Source organism: Astatotilapia calliptera, chromosome 7, assembly GCF_964374335.1.
Source record: "Astatotilapia calliptera chromosome 7, fAstCal68.1, whole genome shotgun sequence".
In the NCBI taxonomy this organism is placed as follows: domain Eukaryota; kingdom Metazoa; phylum Chordata; class Actinopteri; order Cichliformes; family Cichlidae; genus Astatotilapia; species Astatotilapia calliptera.
The window spans coordinates 14,684,587-14,706,548 of record NC_137428.1 but is presented as its reverse complement, the minus strand read 5'-3'; the positions used below and the strand labels follow the sequence as shown (position 1 = coordinate 14,706,548).

The 21,962-nt window shown below is 38.2% G+C and overlaps 1 protein-coding gene across 4 annotated transcripts; it reads left to right on the top strand.

The window, feature by feature from the left end:
- The first annotated feature begins 2,430 nt into the window (after window positions 1–2,430).
- Window positions 2,431–21,310, top strand: LOC113025426 (ceramide transfer protein-like). 4 transcript variants are annotated; one of them, XR_003272792.2, is made up of 19 exons: window positions 2,431–3,109; window positions 4,645–4,779; window positions 11,112–11,228; window positions 11,373–11,438; window positions 14,183–14,290; window positions 14,475–14,613; window positions 15,363–15,446; window positions 15,939–16,096; window positions 16,184–16,276; window positions 16,362–16,448; window positions 16,560–16,652; window positions 17,699–17,794; window positions 17,979–18,111; window positions 18,662–18,732; window positions 18,871–18,999; window positions 19,108–19,237; window positions 20,348–20,484; window positions 20,597–20,644; window positions 21,170–21,310. XR_003272792.2 is itself a non-coding variant. In XM_026173141.2 (18 exons), the coding sequence occupies exons 1-17, from the start codon at window positions 2,999–3,001 to the stop codon at window positions 20,473–20,475; spliced, it is 1,878 nt and encodes a 625-aa protein (XP_026028926.1). In that variant the 5' UTR covers window positions 2,431–2,998; the 3' UTR covers window positions 20,476–20,484; window positions 20,597–21,051. The 4 variants fall into 4 exon arrangements, 3 of the variants coding, with proteins under 3 accessions (XP_026028926.1, XP_026028928.1, XP_080160256.1); XM_026173141.2 differs by lacking the exon at window positions 21,170–21,310 and having other exon boundaries at window positions 20,597–21,051; XM_026173143.2 differs by lacking the exon at window positions 21,170–21,310 and having other exon boundaries at window positions 2,460–3,109; window positions 14,478–14,613; window positions 20,597–21,051.
- The last annotated feature ends 652 nt before the right edge of the window (window positions 21,311–21,962 follow it).

The window sequence follows — 21,962 nt, the reverse complement described above, 5'->3', positions numbered from 1 at the left end:
ACAACACTCTGAAAAAAGTGTAGGTTCAGAGTGCACAGGCAGTGAGAGTGAGCTGGGCGATTATACTAACAATGAAGAGAAACTATGTGAAGAGCAAGTATAAGAAGAGTAATTTCATATTAGACAGAAAAAAACTGAAAAAAGTGAATGATGAACAGTCATGTGAAAAAGAAAGCTTTCACTGGTGAAAAACTCTAATGCTTTTTTCTTATTTTCTCTGAAGAACCTTTCCAAGATATCAACTATACATAGTCCGAGCTGTTGGACCTGTATGGGATAAATCCACTCACCCATACACAGAGATAAAGAGAGGGAATTTTATCTGTTATCTACACCATAGACCACCAGCAGAGGGCACGCAAGGCAGATCATAGTCTGATCCAAGCCTATAGTCCGGCCTTCTGAACGAATTATTGTGCAAGAAATGCAACTGATCAACAATCACATCCGTATGGAGAAAGTTTCTTTGTGACAGTTAAACCACTGGTTGTAACAGGAAGAAAACTACAATCAGAGCTACCAAACAACCAACTGCTAAAAATCTCATGCCTTTTTAAATCTAATACTTTCTTTCACCTCGCTGAGAATAAATATTCCTGCCCCCAGAGAAGTGTGTGGCACCTGATGGAGCAGCTGTTTCCTTCCTTTTTACCCACTTGGAGCTGCTGACCCACGAGGAATATTCAGCTCAAAAGAGGATGTGATTTAATCACATTACTGCATGATCAGCCCTATCTGACTCGTGGTTCTAGTTCTTGACTCCTCACTTCTTAATGACTCACAGATTCTCCAAGTCTGAAATAATTAGTATGCCCCATTTAATCATCAGCTGAAATCCTCTCTAGTAAAACAACATGTTACAAACCCTTTCCCAGACCAGACCACCGAGTTGCCCAGCGACTGCCTGGATTTTCAGAGACTTAATATGAAAAGAAGGGATTGGCTTGTAGAAGCTCAGCCACAGCTGATTTCACTTGTAAAGTCCAATACTGCTTTTCTTACACATTTTTTTCCAATGAAAATACTCAGTTCTTTCTGTCTCACAAGGTTAAACTACAGATAAAAATTTAATTGTGCGAACAGAACATATGAAAATAAATGCTTTAAAATGGCTCTGTTAAAAAGATTGCGATAAAATAATTCAATATCAGAAATTTATTTCTATTGAGTAAAGACTGATAAGCAAATTCACTTTACTGTAATGACTGCAGCAGTGAAATAGCTGTTGAAAATATGTCTAAAAGTTTAATCTTCCTGCCACTCAGATTTTTTCCTCTAATGGAAGAAAATAGTTGGATTGTGCTCCTAACAGGAGTCTTGTGGTTTCGAAGTCTCATGGTTTCATGAAAATGCATCCAACTCAAAAAAAAAAACACCCATGACATGGTTCTTTTCTCCTCTCCTCTCCTCTTTCCTTCCCTTCCCTTCCCCTTCCTTTCCTTTCCTTTCCTTTCCTTTCCTTTCTGTAACTGACAAAACTGCTGTTTGAATTTCACATGACAAGGCCTGATAGTCTGAGATAGATATATTGCCTAAGGATTATCATATGACTCAGGGTTGCCATAAGTACAGGTCTGTACAGGCTTATATTAAACAAGAACAGGAGACAGGGGGAAGGGATTTCTTATGAATGAATGTGTTATTCAATGTGGAATAAGCAACTAGAATTAGAGTGTTCAAATTCAAATTCAAATTTTATTTGTCACACACACAACCATACACAGTATGACATGAGGTGAAATGCTTGTAGCTGTGCAGTGCAATGCCCGACCATTAAATGACAGTGGTTTTACAGTATTTACAATTTACAGGTTATACAAAATTTACAGATTTAACTTAGAAATTTACAGTAAAAAAAATGTGAAAATAGCAGAAAGAGATTATAAATTATAGGAAGTGTGCATGAAGAAAAACCAGGTGTGTGTGGTGATGTGATGTGTGTGAGAGTCCAGTTATATAGTGATGTGATGTGTGTGGGAGAGTCCTACACCTGGCTCAGGGCCCGAATAGCCTGGGGGAAGAAGCTCCTCATTCTCTCTGTTATGACATTAAATATTTTATCCAGACTATTTTGTTTTGTATGTTAAATTGTATTTTCTTCATTGGGCTGTATTAACTAATTATCTTGTTAAGGAAGACTAATCAATTGAGGAAAAGTATAATGTATTTGCATCTGATTTACAAGATAATAAAGGCTAACTATACAATATATTAAAAATATCTGTGATTAAAGCCTCAACCTTGTTAAACTTATTAAAAACTATTTTCTCCTCAGCACACCTTAAGCTATTTTCTTTTCTCGAACTCCGGAGTGTATTTTTTAGCCCTTCTAAATGTATTTACAGTAAGCTACTATAAAAGGTGGGCGGGGCCTGTTTCCAATTTAGGAGGGGATTTGATGACGTGCTTCAGCCAGCGCCCCTGCGCACCACACAATTGAGAACAGGCGCTCTAGCACGAACCAAGAGGAAGCCCCAGACGTCAGTTGAACATGGCGTTGAGCTGGATAGCTGTCAAAAACCTACCTAGGAAAAAAAGCGCTGTAAGGGTCACGGCGTTTTTCTGAAACTCTACTGCGGATTAGTCGTAAATACTGAAGCTATTTTGAACACGTTTATCTGCTTTTCATCCGAGTCTCTTATTTCTGGGACTCAGTGAACGCTGAAGAAAAGGGCGGTAGAGCGGTGTTGACAGCTAAGGTACCGGACTCAGCTAACGTTGATCTCTGTCAGAAAATGTGTTGAAACCTCCTTTGCTAACTAACGTTTACTAGCTGGGAGCTAGCTGTTGATTTTGTGTGTCCTAAGATATTAGTCAGTCGATAAGAGCGCAACATGGTTCTATAAACTGTTGCTCGTTTTTTCTTTCTTTTTTGGTTTTGTTTTGTTTATTTGTTTGTTTTTTCGGGTCCAAGAAACTGGGCTACTATATTGTCATTCCAAACCTAACGTCATATGCCAGGTTTGTGTCCCCGGTGTTAGTGAGATAGGTTACGAAAATGTCAGATAATCAGAGTTGGAACTCCTCCGGTTCTGAGGAAGATATAGAGCCTCGAGAAGAGCCTGGACATCCCATTGGCATCGCCGAGTTCAGCGGATACCTTAGTAAGGTAAGTCACGTTTGAAAGCCTTTTTTATGTATTTATTTTCCTCGCTCAGTCTCGCTGTCATGTCCCGTGGGTCTAAGTGGCACAGCTGTGTCCGTATACGTATCAGGAAAAAATCTGGGTAATGTGGTGACAAATCGTGGTATGTCTCCTTTAGGAAAAGGTTGTCCAGTGAATCTGCCCAACAACATTTCCATCAACGTTATAGCTATATCAGACCAGTAATCCCTCTGAAGTAAAAGGAAAGCCCCCAGTGAAACCAGATGACCAGCTTGTGTAATGCACAGGTCTTGTAGCCCTCAAGCTACTAGATGTAACATTTATTTAAAGCCTGTACTGTAAAGCAATTCAACAAAACGTTTGCTTAGTATAACTAGACTAGTATTGTTGTTCAACTGTCCTGATTTTCTTTAGTAAAGGGACTGTTAAGTCTTCTGGTAGACAAAGTCTAATCTCTGTAACCTATTTTGCCATATGGTTTTGCTCATGTGTGTCACCCTTTTTTGGGCAAATTGAGCAAGGTTTTAATTTGTTAAGCTGCTGACAAGCTAATGTGGTAATCTCACTGTACACAGGCTGTCTCTGAACAGATCGCACGCTGACCTGCTAACCAAGCATATTGTGCGATTAAGCAGATCTGTAACCAGATGAGCTCACCTGTTAAATCGAACTAAGCTATACATACGTCATAGGTCTTGAGGTTTAATGAGTCTAAACCTTAGATTAAATTCTATGTGTCAGAATGTTTTTCATGGAAAATTTAAGTTTGTTTTGATTTATTCAGTCCCCTACTGTGAAAATGCTTGCTGTTTTAGTGCAGTCTAATACCACAGAAACTATCTTGTTCAGATGGTACCAAACAGCAGTACAACTGCCAGCATCAGTATCTAGCATTTTGGCTAGATCACTCCTCATGGAGCCAGAACAGCTCAGTCCCATCTTGGGGTATGATCCACAGATCAGTCCATCCCACACATGCACAATTGGACTTAGATGCTTGGTATTTGAATTTTATCCTTGAACAGTTTTTACAGTTTGTGCAGGTAGTCCGCAACAGTGTTAATGCACGTGGTAGCTGTAAAAGTAACATCCTTATTAATGGACCTGAGGTCTCCAAGGAGAGCATTATGCTTCTTAAGCCTGCAGGCCTTTTTCCTAAGTGCATTCGGTAGGTAGCAGTCTCTTCCCCAGGTAAACAGCTCACCTGGCTGTCCTCATGAAGTAAAAGAAAACACAATCTATTAGGGCAAGTCACCTTGTTCAATTGCTCTAGGGTCCAGTTCTGGGTGTTTTGTGGTTGAAAGTGGTCAGCTTGGGCACTTGGCTGAAAAGTAGCCATGAAGTTTTCAGCAGTTTGTGCTACAGTAGCTCTTCAGTAAGGCTGAAATTCAACCTCACATAGATCAGCCATAATGAGCCTTGGGCAACTGGGAACCGAGGTGTTAAAAATTTAATTTTATTACTAAATTGCACATGTGTTTGAACTTTCTTGTCCCCCAGTATAGAAAAGTATTGACGCTGCTAATTTTTATTTTCAGTGGACAAACTACATCCACGGCTGGCAGGACCGTTGGGTTGTGCTGAAAAACAACACACTGAGCTACTACAAGTCTCAGGATGAGACAGAGTATGGCTGCCGGGGTTCCCTCTGTCTTAGCAAAGCTGTTATTACTGTGAGTACTGCATTTGTAATTTACCAGAGGCGACTGATTACTGACCAGCTAAAGTTGTGAAACTTGTGCAAATGTGGTTCTTACAAAACATCTTGCAAGAATGGCTGCTCTTCTAACACTTCACTAAGAACTACATCATGTGACTCTCATTCTTGTGCAACTGTAATTAGGATAGACCAAAAAATACAACTCCAAGCTGTTAGAAGCAGAGATCACCATGCTCATCAGATCTTTCATATAATCCTGTCAGAGAAATTTATGTTCCCACTCTTTCACCTTTCATCTATTCTCACTGGGATCTCGAGGTCAGCTCTTTCTGACAGGCTCTTTCCAAACAGTAACAGGGGAAATGAATAAGTTATCGTTTCTAGGCAGCGCTTTGCTATTAGATCTGTTTGTTCAGCTTTAACCATTCCCAGCACATCTAAAAATTAACTTTTGCTCAGCACTCTCTAGGGAATTAGCTTCTCACTCCAGTGAAAACACCCCATATTTTTGGAAAAATAGCAGGTGATGTCCATTCACAGACAGTTATTGCAGTGTAGTGACAGGCGTGTTACTTACTTAGTGTATGTCATCTATTGAGTAACATGCTTCATTGCATTGAATCAGTTAGCCATATTTACAATCACACCATACTCACCGGTCAAATGTTTACAGTTTTCTGACTTCTTCCTTTTGTCATTTCTGTTATGGGCTCAAAATCAAAATTTTACATTGGAATAGAAACAAACTGAAGGTTAAAAATGTTCCACATAACAAAACATACATGAATGTCATGTCTGCATACTATGGCTGCAACTAAAGATTATTTTGGTAGTTGACTAATGTACCAATTTGAAAATAATCAAACGTATTTTTAAAATTACTCAATAGAACATCAGAACAAAAATGAAATAAATAACATTAAGTAATACAAATTACAGTGCTAGTAGTATTTAAAAAATAATAATGTGCAAATAGAAAAGTAAAAAAATGGCTTCTGTCAATAAGCTTAAATAAAGCTTCAAATCAAATAAAAAAGATTTTATTTTCCAGCCCAAAATAACAAGTTTCCAAAGTTTCCAGATGATTCAGTTCATGAATTCATGAATGCCGTGGATGTGCTCTGGAGTGAGGCTTGCTCTTATCTTTGAGATAATGTTCCCAGCTGCTGATAACAACCCTAAAGATGCTCTGTCATGACTTCAGCCATTTGAGAAGTGCATAAGCCTCTTTACAGGACAAACTTATCTATACACCTGTGCTTAATACTAGTAAAACAGAATTAGAATAGATCAGTACTAGTCACAAATCTTGTTTTAAATCATAGTTTCTCAGATGGTGTAGTGTTCAAATATGGTCCAACCCACAAGTTAACGACCTAATGTTAGCTGGAAGAGATTTACTATTCAGAATAAATGCTAATATTATTGTGAAGGGGAAAAAGGAGGGGAAAACTAGGAGACAGTGTAGCTGCTTCTGTTTAATGGTTCAGTGTCATCAGTTATGCAAACTGCATACATATTATATCTTTATTCCAGAGGGAAGTAACGGAAGTCTATGTTGCACTCCTAATAGATTTTATTCAGGGTAATGACAGTTAAGAGATTTTGCTTAATGCATCATTTCGTGTGTGTGCGTGTGCGCATGTGTTTGAGACTATTTCTCTCTTGGGGTCAGTTTCCATAGTATCAATATTAAGTTTTGGGTAAACCAAACAAGACTCCTCCAATAACTCATCAGCTCATTCGTAGTGTTGGCATTGATTCTTTGGTGGTGTATAAATTATAGTTTGTTATAAATGCTTTGACTATGAGAAATTCTCAAGCAGTGAAACTGATAAAGGCTTACAGTTAAATCTCTGATATTAAAGTATTGTGTGGAAAATGTGGAATTGATAAGGAACTTCTTCTATTATCCTTTAATCACCTGCTAACTTTTATTAGCTCAAGATTTATTTCTGAGTCGGTCTGTTTTCTGTTTGTTGACTTGGTCCTGAACTGTTTTGTCATGTTGTTCCAAGTTGTGGTTATAATGTGATTGTAGGATAAGTGTATCTACAAAGGCTGACATGACCATTGCCATTTTTAGCTCCATGGTCAGTTAATAAGCACACTGGCCTACTTAGACTCTCTCACTGGAACTGGTGAGCAGTAGATGTTTTCGTCTGTATGAGGTAAATGCAAAAATGGATGGTGATATCCTGGGTCTTTCTGCAATGGTATTTATGTCACAATGAACCACTTGAAAGAGTTGGAGAAAAAGAAGAAGTTAAATAGACCAATGCCAGTGAAGCTTTGCAAGGTGCCTTTAGCCAGCAAGTGTGTCTCTTCCTGATAGTGTGTGACTTCCTTCACAGTGAAGAAACATGTGCCTTATTGTGTAAGTAACTAAGAAAATGTTCATGGCATCATTGACTCTTGCTGATTTAGCTTTTCTTTTCCCTTTGACCACTTGGTGAGTCAATGCTTCCTCTACTATGACTGTAAGTGAATCCTGTTTTGGTCCCAGACAGATGCAGAAAAATGTTCCTGGCACTTGGTCTTAGTTCAGTGTTGAAGGAATAAGAACATATTATATTGTTATATTGTGTTGTTATATGTCTGAAGTTCATTTAGGTGGAGAATTAATATATTGTTTAGATTACATTTAGCTCTTTCAAAGTTTAGTAGGGTGTTTCAGGGTTTACTGTGGTTTCACTCCCTCCTCCTTTTTTTTTCTTCTACTGAATTGTTGTGACTTCTTTTCTTGTACTCCTATTCATGCAGTTCGGGAGATTGTGACTGCAGACACGTACACAAGCTAAAAAGAGGTTAGATGGGAGAGGACAGAAGGGGACGCTTTTTGGTGCTTTGTAGGAAGTTTATATTTATAAGAGAATAGAGACAGGGTGGGGCTGTTTTGCCTCATCATTTTCATGACCAAACCATAAATATTTTAGCTGTAAATAAGTTCATAAAATGTAGTTATTTATCTACCGTGCTGGGTGGAAAACTACCAAACAAATAAGATTCATAGACACAGCCACTTGTATAATAGTCTCTGATACTAATTCACACACACACACACACACACACACATAGATGGATGGATGGATGGATATCTATAGCTAGAGATAGGTGCGTGAATTATAAAGTACAGTAGCAATTCACATAAAGGCAGGGATTGTGGGGGATGCTGCCAGAGGCCTTTGGCAGCAAACACAGGCAAGGAGAACGGCACAATACCCTGAATAAAAAGAATCAAAAGAATCGCTGAAATAATCACTCACTAACACTCCCTCTTAAAGGCATCACTAATGGTCACAATCTGCTATTTTTCCCAGATAGATTTCTAAATATCTAGGTTAAATAGTGAAAGTAACATTATGAGGCAAAGAGAACTGCATGTTTGATCCAACCTTTATTAGATATTGGCCTTTGAAGATGTAAAAAAAAAAGTATCGATTTGTCAGGGGACCTTCAGAGCTTTACTGCAGTCACATCTAAAATATCCATCCCTTTGTTTAATGCCTGTTTGTTCTGTCCATGGTCACAGGGGACTAATAAGGTAATGGACTCTGGACAACATGTATTCACTAGGCCTTCATATTCACTTTGATAGTTAATTCATCAAACTGCACAAATAAACTGACACAGAATAAACAATCCATGCACTTTTATTTAATTGTTTTTTTCGTCTGCTTGCCTTTCTCATGTGGCTGTGTTTGTTGTCAGCATGCCATGTCATCTTGTGAAAGAGCATGTCAGAAATGGATTTTTTTTTTTTGTTTCCCTTGGATCCAAGTAACTTCTCAGACTTGGTGCAGGTTCCTATTTGCCATGATTATCTGTTAGTAGGCCAACATCCAGCAACCAGATGTCACCAGAATCCAGATTTATACACTTCCAAGTTTTGTGCATGACTGCAACCAGCTCTCTCACATGTGTTTCCATAGTTTTAGTATAGTATAGTTGTAGTAGATAAGCAATATTTGTAGTAGTGGGGGAGCTTTTAACAAGTGATTTTTCTCAAAAAGAGTGGTCATTGCTTATATGGAGGTTAATCTCCCTCATTTAGATATATGAAAAATGCAAAGACAACAGCTACTTGTGATTTCTGTAGGTTTGAATCCAGTCCTTTGTTTCTTTTAACTGATACAGGGTCAAGGATGCCACATGCTTACTTCCTTCCTTGCATTTGTTTCCTCTTCACATGTGTCTCTGTGACAGCTGTTGGTTTTATGTAAGTGCTGCTGGTAACTCCTAAATGAGCGTTTGATTAGGAGGGCATTCAGTATTCACTCAGATGCTGTGGTATTGACATTGAGCATCTGCTCTTGGCTCCAGTGCTGCCCAGATGCCAGGCAATATAGTCAAACCACACTCTTCCAATGAAATCTACTTAAATTCCCTGTAGTGGGCCATTTCTTACTCTGCCAATGGACTCAAGCATTCTGCAGTTAAGCTCAAGCCATCTCGAAGCGTATTAGATCACACAAGAGCAAAGTATGGCCAGTAGACTGTCTTAGACTGGGGTGCTATGTGATAAAATCAAATAAAAATGAAATCCACAGACCAAAAATCATGTTAATGGTGATTTCAACAAATCAATCCGTCTTTGGTTATTTTTAACGGAGAGGTTATTATATGGAAGAGTTGCACATTAAATCTTGTTTTACTGTGAAGAGGGACAATAAAGGAATCCTATCCAGTTCATCTGTCCCTTGGACTGTATGTTTCAGTATTGCACAACATGCCAGACTGCCAGTCTTGGATTGTCCCGGGACATTAATATTCTAGGAACGTGTTGATGCAGAGCTGTATTAGGGTTGAGTCTATCAAGACAAAAGAAGTTTGATTTTTTTTTTTTTCACTGGAAAATATTTGACTGCTCTTTGGAAACAAATGAAACTGTCTGCCTTGAGTTCACATTTATAACATAAGTGTATGCACACTAAGTTTCATTCATGACGTGTGTAGTGGTACATATTTGACAATCAGTCCGATATAAACTACTTTAGAAGTTGATGCACCATGTAATCGTTTTATTTAAGTAATCTCTTCATTGTGACGACATGTTTCAACTCATATGTCCCAGTGTGTTGCCCTTTGCTTACTTTACCTTAGTATGAACTATTTCAAAAAATAAATAAATTGCTCATCCTTGTATTAGACAGTGAGCTCATAATTGCTCGTAAATGTATGTAGCTCTATGTAGCTTGGTTCACAGAATTAAAAAAAAATACTTTATAGTAGTGTTAATGTGTTATAGATTAAATGGAGGTTCATAGATTGTAATTTTACTTAATTGATTATTCCAATGTTTGCCCTCACAAGTTGATATTGATTCAGTAACCCAGGAAATCGATAATTGCATTAATTAAACACTAAAACTGTTAACTTCAGTCACTTTTTCTCCCTGGAAAAAAAATCATGGCAATGAAGTCTTTGCAGTGTGGATCCCCTTATAGCCCTCCATTATAAAGGACTAAATTTGTTATATTTATTGCAAACACAATAAATACAGGTTACAGATGTGTTTATTTATTGTGGCGAGCATACGAAAGTAGAGATTTTTTTTTCTTTCCTTCTATTAAACTGCATTTCTGTTCATTAAGAATTTTCATTTCTCTGTGCCCTCTAACCTCTATCTGTGACTCTTTGAACAAGCCAGGCTTTTACTCATACTACCCTTTGCAATTAGACGTTGAAAGCAGTTTAGCTTTGGGACTTAACTGCAGAAGTGTCTTTTCACAAGGTCTGATGCTACATACGTAAATGCCATCATTACCTCTTCCATTACTGTCACACAAAGTCTGGTTGCATGCAACACCAACACAGTGGATTTGCAGTTCTGACAGTATACTGGAGAGCTATTAGGAGTGTGCTCCATTGTGCAAAAATGCTTTACAAGTTATCTGCCACTGCTCCACCTGTAATACACCATTTTAAAATTGAGACTTCTGTGCCTGTCATGCACTCTTCTTTGTCTTCCATCACTTTGTGATATATAGATTGGTCTAAACTAAAGACAGGCTATTATTAAAGGAAAAGCAGGAACAGATTGCTGCCCACCATGTAACATACAAGGGACAGCAGTTTGCTTTTGGACTGTCTTTTTAATAGCTACTTTCATGGGTGACCACCCCTCACATATGCCTTGCTGTGCTCTCCTAAACAGGAAAGTCAGCTGGTTTTCCTGTTGGATTGAAAAGAACATGAAAGCAAATTCTGAATTTTATGGCTATATCACTACAGATATCAAGTCAGCTTGGTTCCCATAACTGGCCTCATTTACCAGAATCTCACACACTGATTAACCTAGTTTTTGTCCTATATTCTTTTTCTGTGTGTATATTTTTTTTTCAGCCTCATGAATTTGATGAGTGCCGGCTGGATATGAGTGTAAACGACAGTGTGTGGTACCTCAGAGCTCAGGACCCCGAGCACAGACACCAGTGGATTGAATCGATTGAACTGCACAGGGTAAGTCTTTAATACAGCAGACCATGAACTGGTGTTATCAAAAGAGATCAAATTCTTGTCATATTTAGAGATGTCATCTCATTCAGAGATTTGTAAGTGTGTGTTTATTGTTTGCTTGTGTGTGTGCTTGTATGTATTTCTTAGAGTATCAGAGAAGGGAGGAGAGAGAAGGGAGGAGTCCAGGGAAGAATAATCATCCCTCCACCACTGGTGCGTTTGTTGGCAAGACCAAAGGAGTGTAGGAGCTCTTGTGCATTTGTCTGTAGCACAGTAGTGTTACAGCACGTGTTTCTGTTTGCACAAATTCATATTTATTTATTTTTATCCATAATTGTGTACTCTGTGTGGGCACTTTAATCCTAGACGGTTCTCTACTGGTGCGTAAGGGCTTTTTAACAAAGTAGGTATACATAGCTCAGTTATTCTAACACTGGAGTTAGCTGAGGCTTAGCATGATCCTTTTTCAAACACAGACACTGAACACATAGGTAACTTGCTGAGGAAGCTGTTTGAAGAGCACAACTAAGATTTGTTTAAATCATTTTTGTTGACATTACCCAGATATTTCAGATAACCCATGACTATGCAATCTGTATTTTTTTTTTTTTTTTTTTTTGCTTTGGCATCAGTGGCAGAGTGAATTTATACACTTTTAGAGTAGAAGTTTGTCATTTACATGTTTTAGTGCATGGAGAGCAACAGTGGTAGCCAGCATATTTATTCCATGGATAAAAGACAGTAGTGGCTTTGAGGACACTTATGTTTATGCATGTACATCCATATTACTCAATGTATGTCACATGTGTGAATATGTTTTGCATTTTTTGCCACAAAGATAATTCTTTGTGGCATGTGTGATTTAGCATTTATGCCTGTGTTTAAAAAAGGCAAGAAATCACACAAACTAATTTTTAAATAGAGATTTTGTGTGTGACTATTTAAAGGGGCCCTGCTACACTCATTTCAAATGCAATATTCCTTTACCACGCCTTCTGCCTCTCTGCTTACACACATGCTGCTCACACATGGTACTTGATTTTAGGAAATCCCCGCTCTTTACCCTCCTCCTCCCCGTCTTCGATCATCTAAGCACCAGTGACTCGGACAAAGAATAACAAAGAATGAATCTTCAGCATATACAAGCATACCCGGCCTTCCCACCCACAATGAGTCATTGCCTAAAACCCTTCTTCTTAGAATGCCCCGCTTCCCTGTCTAAACTACATTACTCACAGCACTTAGCAACCAGCGTCTCCAGGGAGACACAACACACTACAAGCTCAGGGATCAGTCATCTTACACTTTGAAAAAGTGACACATCCTAAAATGAAGCAACTCTTGTTCCTAGGATACTGTCAGTGTTTAGATAAACTATGTTTGTTTTAAGTTCTGTATGTTCAGATATATGGCCTAACGTACTGTAATCTAATATATTGTGTCTGCCTTATACAATTATTTTATTATACTTATTCATTATTAGAAAATGATAAAGTCTGTTTCTGCTCAGGCAGAAGGCTTTCTATGAGGACCAGATGTTGCATCTTCTTTTTTCCAAAGAGCATGTTTATATGTATTCAGTGGGGCTGTAATCACCAGGCACACTAAATATTTGTACACCTATTATTTACCCTGCAGCATGCAACCTAATGACCTGTGCATGTGTGTGGGTCTTATTGACAAGGCATCCAACATCTGATACTTTATACTGTGTTAATTTGTATTTTCAGATTTTTATCCTGCCATGGATAGAAACCCTCTACTTGCTTGGATAGTTACTTTTTTGTCATCAAACAGGTTAAAATGTCTTTATATAAACATTTAGCAAGGGCCATTTGTACTGGTTAAGTCAGTGGGGCAGCAGAATGTTGGCTAAAGGGCAAGCAGCAGTGACAGAAATCCATCTGAACACAGGCAGAGCTACTTCTGGTCACTGACCGACAGTAACCCCAAGCTCTTGTGCCTGTCATGTGCGTTTACGTTTCATGCCCTCTGCTGGCTCAACTTGAAACTATCTTTTAAAGGGACAGGTACTGCAGCTCTTGTTTCTTGTCAGTGCAGCTGAACCTTTTCTCTGTGTTGTCATTACTGTCTATTTTGAGGGCCAGTCTATTATGTAAGAGGCAAATTGAACCAGCCTGGCTTACAGGAAACCAGCTGATATTTCAGTTGTGCTGTCATGGTCACTAAAACCTTGTCACGTGCTGCTGTTGTCATGGTGTCTGAAAAATTGTTGTACCTGCTTGAATGTAATGTGAAAAGAATTTCAGTGTTTACTTACTGTATGTTGTTTTTCAAAGGATGACAACAATTTTTATTAAAAAATTGACAACAATTTTAATTTTAATTTTTATTAAAATTGTTGTCATAGAATAGTAGGACTAATGGTGACTACATCTGAATGCTTTATAAGGAAAAAGCTAAAAAGATACATATTTGTTTTTATAAAGAACTTGGTTAGTGTCTCTGATTTTTCTTAAAGGGGACCTATTAGTGTTGCAATATGCTCATATTAAACATGGCTTAAGTGTCAAACTGATCAGTGTATTTACACATAATTCCCAAGCTTTATGCTCATATCCTAAAAAGTTGATTCTGTTCATCTGGACGTAGTATTTTCAGTGGGAGAAACATGTTGTTGAAGAAGTCACTTGGATGACTTGAGACTAAACAGAAACAGATGAGTCATGAAACGTTTCTCCCACTGAAAACACCACATTAGTACAATATAGTTTATTTATTTATTTTTACAGATTTTTTTAGTCTTTTATAATTAACTGTTGTTTTCTGTATGTGTCTGATGTATTTGTTTGTTTGTTTTCGGTCTTTTTTTTTTTTTGTCCTCCTGGAATATAGTTGCTTTGCTTTACAGCTCTCCTATTAAATAATTACAATCCATTTTCAAAGGTGTTGTAACAAACTAAATTGTTTACAGTTTGCTGTATTTATTTTTGCAGGCTGATTCTGGTTATGGCTCTGAGTCCAGTCTGCGGAGACATGGCTCCATGCTGTCTCTCACCTCAGCCACCAGTGGCTACTCTGCCACCTCCACATCTTCCTTCAAGGTGAGTTTTCCTGGTACTGTTTACTCGAGCTGAGGAAGTCAGTGGGTACAGTCTTGGATCTGTACACATGAGGGCTCTATTTGTGATGTTTGGTTAGTTGTAGATGCACAGGCTGATCATTTTTGTCTGGTTGCATGTTGATAATGTAAACTAAGGTTTATAGCTAAATCTGTTGTTTCTTCAGAAGGGTCACAGCCTGAGAGAGAAGCTGGCCGAGATGGAGACGTTCAGAGATATCTTGTGCAGGCAGGTGGACACACTCCAGAAATACTTTGATAGCTGTGCAGATGCTGTGTCAAAGGATGAACTGCAGAGGGATAAAAGTAAGAACCACAGCCACCCACACACCTACAAAACCATTGTTTTGGTGATCCAGTTTGGATATATATTTTGTCTTTTTAACATTTGAAAGAGAAAAAAAAATCCTCTTGGTCAGAGCGTTTTAAACTTTTTAAATCAACTTTCTTTTTATGTAGCTGGATTTAAATAGTTGATCATTTCAGGCAAAAAAACCCCAAAACAAACATTTTCGTTTTCAGCTTCTCAAAAATGAGGATTTCAGTTTTTTTTTTTTCCCTTGAATGTATTCCCTTCATTTTACCCAAACTTTAGCATTCATATTTTACCTAGAACTGATGATAAATATTTGCTTAGGAGAAACTTGGGCTGGGTCTGGTAAGGAATGTGTTTATGTGGTGTGACTCACCCACCCCTCATACTGTCTTGGCTGGCTGAACATTTGTTCACGGCAGCCTGCACTGGGCACTGTCGTTGACCGCAGTGAATAAAGCTCTGCTTTTGTTCTCCTCACCTCCCTCTCTGCGCCTCTTTGCCTCTCTCACCCTGTTTTCATTCTGAAGATGAAACCGGACCATTGTCATGTTGTGCAGCACAGCAGCGATCTGTCAGTCTGATTTTATCTGTGCTGCAGCTTAAGTTGCAAATGGGCCACTAGGTGCTTTCCTGTTCTGTAGCCCTCACAGGGTCCTGAAAGAAAAGACTTGCCTGTAGCAACACAAATCTGTTTGGTTTTCTTGTGTTTCCCTGAACCTTTCTTATGTTTTTTCCCCAGTTGTGGAAGATGATGAGGATGACTTTCCCAACACCCGCACAGATGGAGAGTTTCTGCACAACAATAATGGCAGCAAAGAAAAATGTGAGTATTGCGGGCACTCTTTCAGAGAGCCTGTGAACTTGTTTTTAAATGTATTTCTGTCTAGATCACTGAAAAAATACCTAATATCAGGTTGTGATATCACATGTCATTTAGAGTTATCAAAGTTATTTGTTAAAATATTAAAAAATAACTTGTACCAAAAGCTGTTAACTTGCATATAAGAAAGCTCTGAGAAAGGGTAATAGCAGCCAGAGACCAATAGCCAGCATGCTGCAGGTTGTGAGTTGTAAGTTTCTACTTTCAGATCTGTATGATGTCACTGAGAAAGGAAAGCTTTAGTATGGTCATCTCTGCTTTAATTGAGCCCATGTATTGTGAAACCTCTAGTAAGAAGAGGCTTTAGGAAGTCTAAAGCTTGCAAAATAGTTACATTTACACTCAACTTTTTAAGGGGCAAAGCGATAAAGCCTTAAAAATTATGTTTATTTTTCATAGCATTTACTGTACTTCCTCTGCTCCTCTGATTTGCAGTGCTCCAGTCCTTGAATCCCAAAGGAATCAATGGCATAGATTTTAAGGGAGAGGCCATTACATTCAAGGCTACAACAGCTGGAATCTTAGCCACTCTGTCCCACTGCATCGACCTGATGGTGAAGAGAGAGGACAGCTGGCAAAAGAGACTGGATAAGGTTTGTAATCTCTGGCTCAACAGTGTCCAGATGAGTTTCATCTACAATTCTTGCTTCTTCAAATTTAGGCTTATTTTCTGTGTGTAGGAGATGGAAAAGAGAAGAAGAATAGAGGAAAGCTACAAATCAGCCCTCAATGAGTTGAAGAAAAAGTCTCACTTTGGAGGTCCAGATTATGAGGTAATGTGTAAATTTCATTCGCAGTACAATATTAATAATGGCTTATAGGAGAGCCTTTCAGTTAATGTTCTCATTCTACTGGCAGGAAGGTCCAAACAGCCTCATCAATGAGGATGAATTTTTTGATGCAGTGGAAGCTGCTCTTGACAGACAGGACAAAATAGAAGAACAGGTAATCTAAATATCAGAGTACAGTTTACCATCAACTATTTAGATACACTAATTATACACTTAAACACTGTCAGGTCTGTGATTAAAAACACCTGTTTCTGTTTGTGTTTAGTCTCAAACTGAGAAGACAAGAATACAGAGATCTGACGCCGTTTCTCTTGGAGATGCCTATTCAAGCTCCGGCACACACAGATTCTCCAACAAGGTTGTTAAACCCTTCACTCAGATGTTATTACTTGTCATCATCTGTGGACTCATTGTTTGCCATGATAGATTGTCGAATCCTCAGTAAATATAGATGCCCACTTCTTGAACAGGCATTTGCATTTACTGAGGATTTACTAGCAGCATGAAATGCTAGCTCTGATTTTTATTTGTGTCCAATGTAAGACTTGGTAGTACGCAGAGAAAGCGCAAATGGGCTCTTAATGTTTTGTGAAAGAAATTCTGTGAATTTAAAAAAAACTTTAATGTTCCAGATTCTATCATCTTTAGCATTTAGAGGTTCGATTAATTTTTGTTCACATTTCTCGTTTGACTTTTCAATTTAATTTCCTTCATTTTGCTAAGGTGTGCCTGATTTGTAGATGTAGGCAATCCAGCATTACTACTAGAGAAATGACACAAAGGAAAAACAAGCCTGTGCTCTTTAGTGCAGCAGGCAAATCAACTAATCATCCTCTTAAGAACGGATGGAAACTGGTAAATGGGCTGTGTGGGTTTTCCTGTTACAAACATCGATCATCAATAAGGCAGTTTTGTGGTTTCAGGACACTTTTCTTCATTTCCACTAACAGGGTGCTGTTCTGGAACCTTTTTGAGAACCAGAGCACATTTAGTGAATGTTACATAGCATTTCTAGAGGTTGGGTCCCTTCCTATTGGAAGAAAATCATGGTGGGCAGAATCTGAGAGTGACCTTTAATAATAATTGGTGAACTTGTTGTGGTAGCCCCTCACATATTGTTAAAAAAAAGCTACTCCTTCCTGAACAATACCCAAGTCAGTCGATGTTTTTGCAGACTGAAGGAAGGCACTGTGCAGCTGTAATCAGTTTCTATTCATATTAATGATAATGAATTATTTCCAATGTTGATAAATTTTCTAAAAGTAGGAAGTTAATATTTTGTCTTTTAAGACATGGTTTTAAGTTTTTGTCCACATTCGGTTTTTATTAGCCATATATTTACTCTCAATCTTTTCAAACTGATCAGTATCATCTTTTCTTTTCGCTCCTGGCTTTGTGTTGTAGGTGGAGGAGATGGTGCAGAGTCACATGACCTACTCCTTGCAGGATGTTGGTGGAGACGCCAACTGGCAGCTGGTCGTTGAAGAAGGTGAAATGAAGGTATGAGGAAGATCTGAATGTAAAATGGTGCTCGCATGCGTGTTAACTTATTTTGAAAAGGTTATTGTAAACTGAATTTGTTCTTAACGTAACATTTATCTAAACCAGTTTATTGGATGACATGTGTTTAAGCCTCGTTATATAAGAAAAAGTGATTACACATAAATGTGCCTTATGTATCCAGGTATACAGGAGAGAGGTAGAAGAAAATGGGATTGTACTGGATCCGCTGAAGGCCACTCATTCAGTAAAGGGGGTGACTGGTCATGAGGTGTGCCACTACTTTTGGGACACTGCCTACCGCAGTGACTGGGAGAGTAAGTCTGTGAACTTAAAATCAATTCAAGTCTAATTTCAGACAATTGTTGCTGTTGTAGTGGTGTGTTGTAAATATGAAAGTGAACTCTAAATGTTCACTTTCATATTTATTTATTTTTTTATATACTCTTTGATCTGTGATTACAAAGAGAGTGGATATGAGATATGTGTGCTTAAGTGGTCTGTGTTTTCTTATTTGGTGGGTGTATCAGAAGCATTACACTATCAGCAGTGACAAACACCGCCATATTACAAGGAAAAGAGGATCCCAGTTTACAAGAAGCAGCCAATCAAAAGAAAGCTGGTTGAAAGGGAAGGGGGAGAGAAAATGATTTGTTTGAGATTGAGGCTGAACTTGAGGGCTGCGCCAGAGCTCAGTATGAGATAAATAATCCTTATTTTAAACTGAATTGTGCAACACTAGTCCAGTAGACTGTGGAGGTGGAAACGAGTATAATAAACCCTCTTATAAATGTTATATTTAATGGGTTTGATGTAATACTGCTATTTTATTTTATTTTATTTTATTTTATCTTTTGCTTCCTTTAGCTACCATTGAAAACTTTAATGTTGTGGAGACGCTGTCGGAAAATGCAGTTATTGTATATCAAACACACAAGGTGAGAGCTACAAGCTGAGTATCAAACACTGTATGCAGTGAAGTACACTGTTTTAAGCTACTTAAATACCTCACCATTGATTAGAGCATGAATCATTCTTATCACATCTGAAACAACAAGAAAGAATTTGTGTTGCAGCGGGTGTGGCCTGCCTCTCAGAGGGATGTGTTATACCTTTCTGCCATGAGGAAAATTATGGCCAGCAATGAGAATGATCCAGACACCTGGCTGGTCTGTAATTTCTCTGTGGATCATGAAAATGCACTGGTGAGCAGTCAAGCCTCCTGAAATCTGACACAGAGCTTCTTCTTTTTAAAAAAATAAATGTGTAATGCTGACACATTTGTTCATTCTCTATCCTATCGCTTTCCACAGCCAACCAGCAGGTGTGTGCGTGCCAAAATCAACATTGCCATGATCTGCCAGACACTCGTCAGTCCACCAGACGGAGATAAAGAGATCAGCAGGGACAACATCCTTTGTAAAATCACCTATGTCGCCAATGGTGTGTGTCACTGTTTTAGCCACAGCTGATGTTAGCAGTCAGGGTGCTGTTTAGGTTGTTTAGTGGGTTACTGTTGTTGTTGTCTTTCTGTCTTTTTGGTTATTATTTTTTAACACAATTCAATCATTAGGGGGAGACTGGTTTGTGGTTGCGCATCGCTGCCGCGAGAGATTGTTCAGTCCTTTTCAGTGGTGTTATCTCCAGAAACTTTAACTTCATTAGATACAGTTTAATTATTTGATCCCCTGCTAAATCTTTAAGTTTGCTCACTTATAAAGGCATGAACAGTCTCATTTTTATGAATCTGGTGTCCATGAATTTTGCATTTTCATCCAAACATTTAAAATCACCATTTGAGTTAGAATTTGAGTTTAACCAAAATAAGTGATTGGTACCTTCATTTAAAACAGCCAATAAATGGAAATTTAAAAAGTAAAGAGATGAAAGAATCACTCTTCAAAGTGTCTTCCCTTTTTGGCAATACATGCTTAGAATGCTACAAAACACAACAATCATCAGATCTGAGTAGAGAAGGGCGTGGTGTAAACAAGTTATCCATGACTTGTACAGTAAAATAATAAGTCCAGTAAGTGCACATAGTAAAAGTGAGGGAAATCGCTTTATGTTTGGTTTGTTTGAAAGAAAAAAATATATAGTATTTGCATTAAAAATCCCATATAGGTCGGGCTCTATTTAAAATTGTTAGTTTGTTCATTTACTTTACAGCCTCTGGACATGGCTGAGCACTTGGCAATAGCAGAAAGGAAGAACTCCTTTTTTTAACAGGAACAGAGTTGTGGCTAAGGGAGGAGCAACAATCTGCCTTTTTCATTTTTTAACATCTCATGTGCCAGATTTTTATGCCAACATCTTACTGCTGGGGCTCAGGTTTTTCCCTCTTTAGCATTAAGTAGACTTTCTGCCAGCGGGCCCAAACAAAGAGCCATGCAAACGTAGTGACTTTAAATTGAAAGCTACCTACATATGTTTACTAATTATGGTAGGTTATATCAATGTTTAATGTATGAAAATGGGGTTAACCATGATTCAGTGCTCTTTCTTTACTGTATGCTTGAAGCTGGAAATAATCTTTATGTCGTCTGTGTGCAGTGAATCCAGGAGGCTGGGCTCCTGCCTCTGTGCTCAGGGCCGTGGCTAAGAGGGAGTACCCCAAGTTCCTCAAACGCTTCACCTCTTACGTCCAGGAAAAAACTGCTGGCAAACCCATCTTATTCTGAAGCACACAGGCAAGACATCACACACAAGTGTTCCAATGTTTTGTGTGTGTGTTTTTTACCACTGAATACTTGTTGAATACAAATGCAACAAATCAACACAAAGCATCTCCATTTTTTTCAGTGTTGAAACGCAAGGCCAGAACTTCACCTGAAGCTTTAAGCACACACTGTAAGCAAATTGTCAGCTGCTCTGTTGTCCTCAACAGAATTTATTAAAGTTCCCCTCAAAAAGGGGTTAAAGGGCTCCCACCCTTCCTGATTTCTGAATTCAAATAAAAATATGTTGACCTCAAATAATATAATCTCTGAAATGGGACTTCATTTAGAAAATGATGGCCTGCAGTCATTCAGACTTAAACGATTGTAACCCAGAAAGGATTTCCAAATGTCTCTCTTGAGAGATACCCGGCCAGCTGTGAGGCAGTTAGTTCTTGTCCCTGCAGCAGCACTTAATGCTATCTTTAACGCTATCAGGTTGTCTCTGTTTAGAGAGAACAAATGATATAAATCTATGTTCTGTAAGGTTGTAAAAATAAACAGAAATGTTAGATAATTGAAATTAAATATTCAGCTCTGGTTTGATGTTTATTTTTTCAAATACCTAACTCGTACATTTACAGCTTTCCTTTAAGCTGCTCACATTTCCTAGTAAAACAACATGAATGATTTGAGCCAACTGTAATCTTTTCTAAAGGTTACAGAGGTCCAGAGGGCTGTCATTCACACATGACCCCTATGACATTAAAACTTGATCTGACTTGTGCTCTCTGATGAAGACGCCTCTTTTTGGTTCTGAAGGAGGGACAGGACATCATGTACGTTACCTGTATGGCTTTATAGTTACATCACTGTTAATATGTTGGAGTGTCTTTGAACATATTTCAAGTGTTTCATGAATTGTAATTAGTGACATTAGCATTTTTGCTGAAGATCTGCAAAGCTTTTTATTTTTTATTTTTTACTTGAGCCCAAATGCCTTAGTTTTCCAGCAAACTGTAGATCCAGACTTGGATAAAGAGGGTGCTCTTAGTGCACCCTTTGAAATCACTAGTGAAGTGCCTCATGGCTATGCTCCCCTTGTTAATGTTTAATTAAAGCTTGAATGAACCATGTGATATGTTACAGAAGGCTGGCAGGATGTTTTCACAAGTATTCTGAAGATTTCTGAATCAAATTTGGATTAATTTTACTAGAAGCCATCAACTTTTCTGTCAGTATTTCTGGGATTTGTTACAAAATTAATCGGTTAAAATGTCTTTGTATCATGTATTTTCTGTCTGAAGATGTCAATTGTACATGTACAGGACTGTTAAGTCTATAGAGTTAAGTAAGACTCTGCTTAGCTTAAGTAAAGTTTTTTTTATTAGTGACGCACCAAAATATCGGTACCTCCTGATATTGGCCTTGTTGGCTGATATAGTGACGTCATTTGCCGATATTTTCCCGTTATAGAACGCGGTGTGATGAAGAGATCCATGACTTTAAAA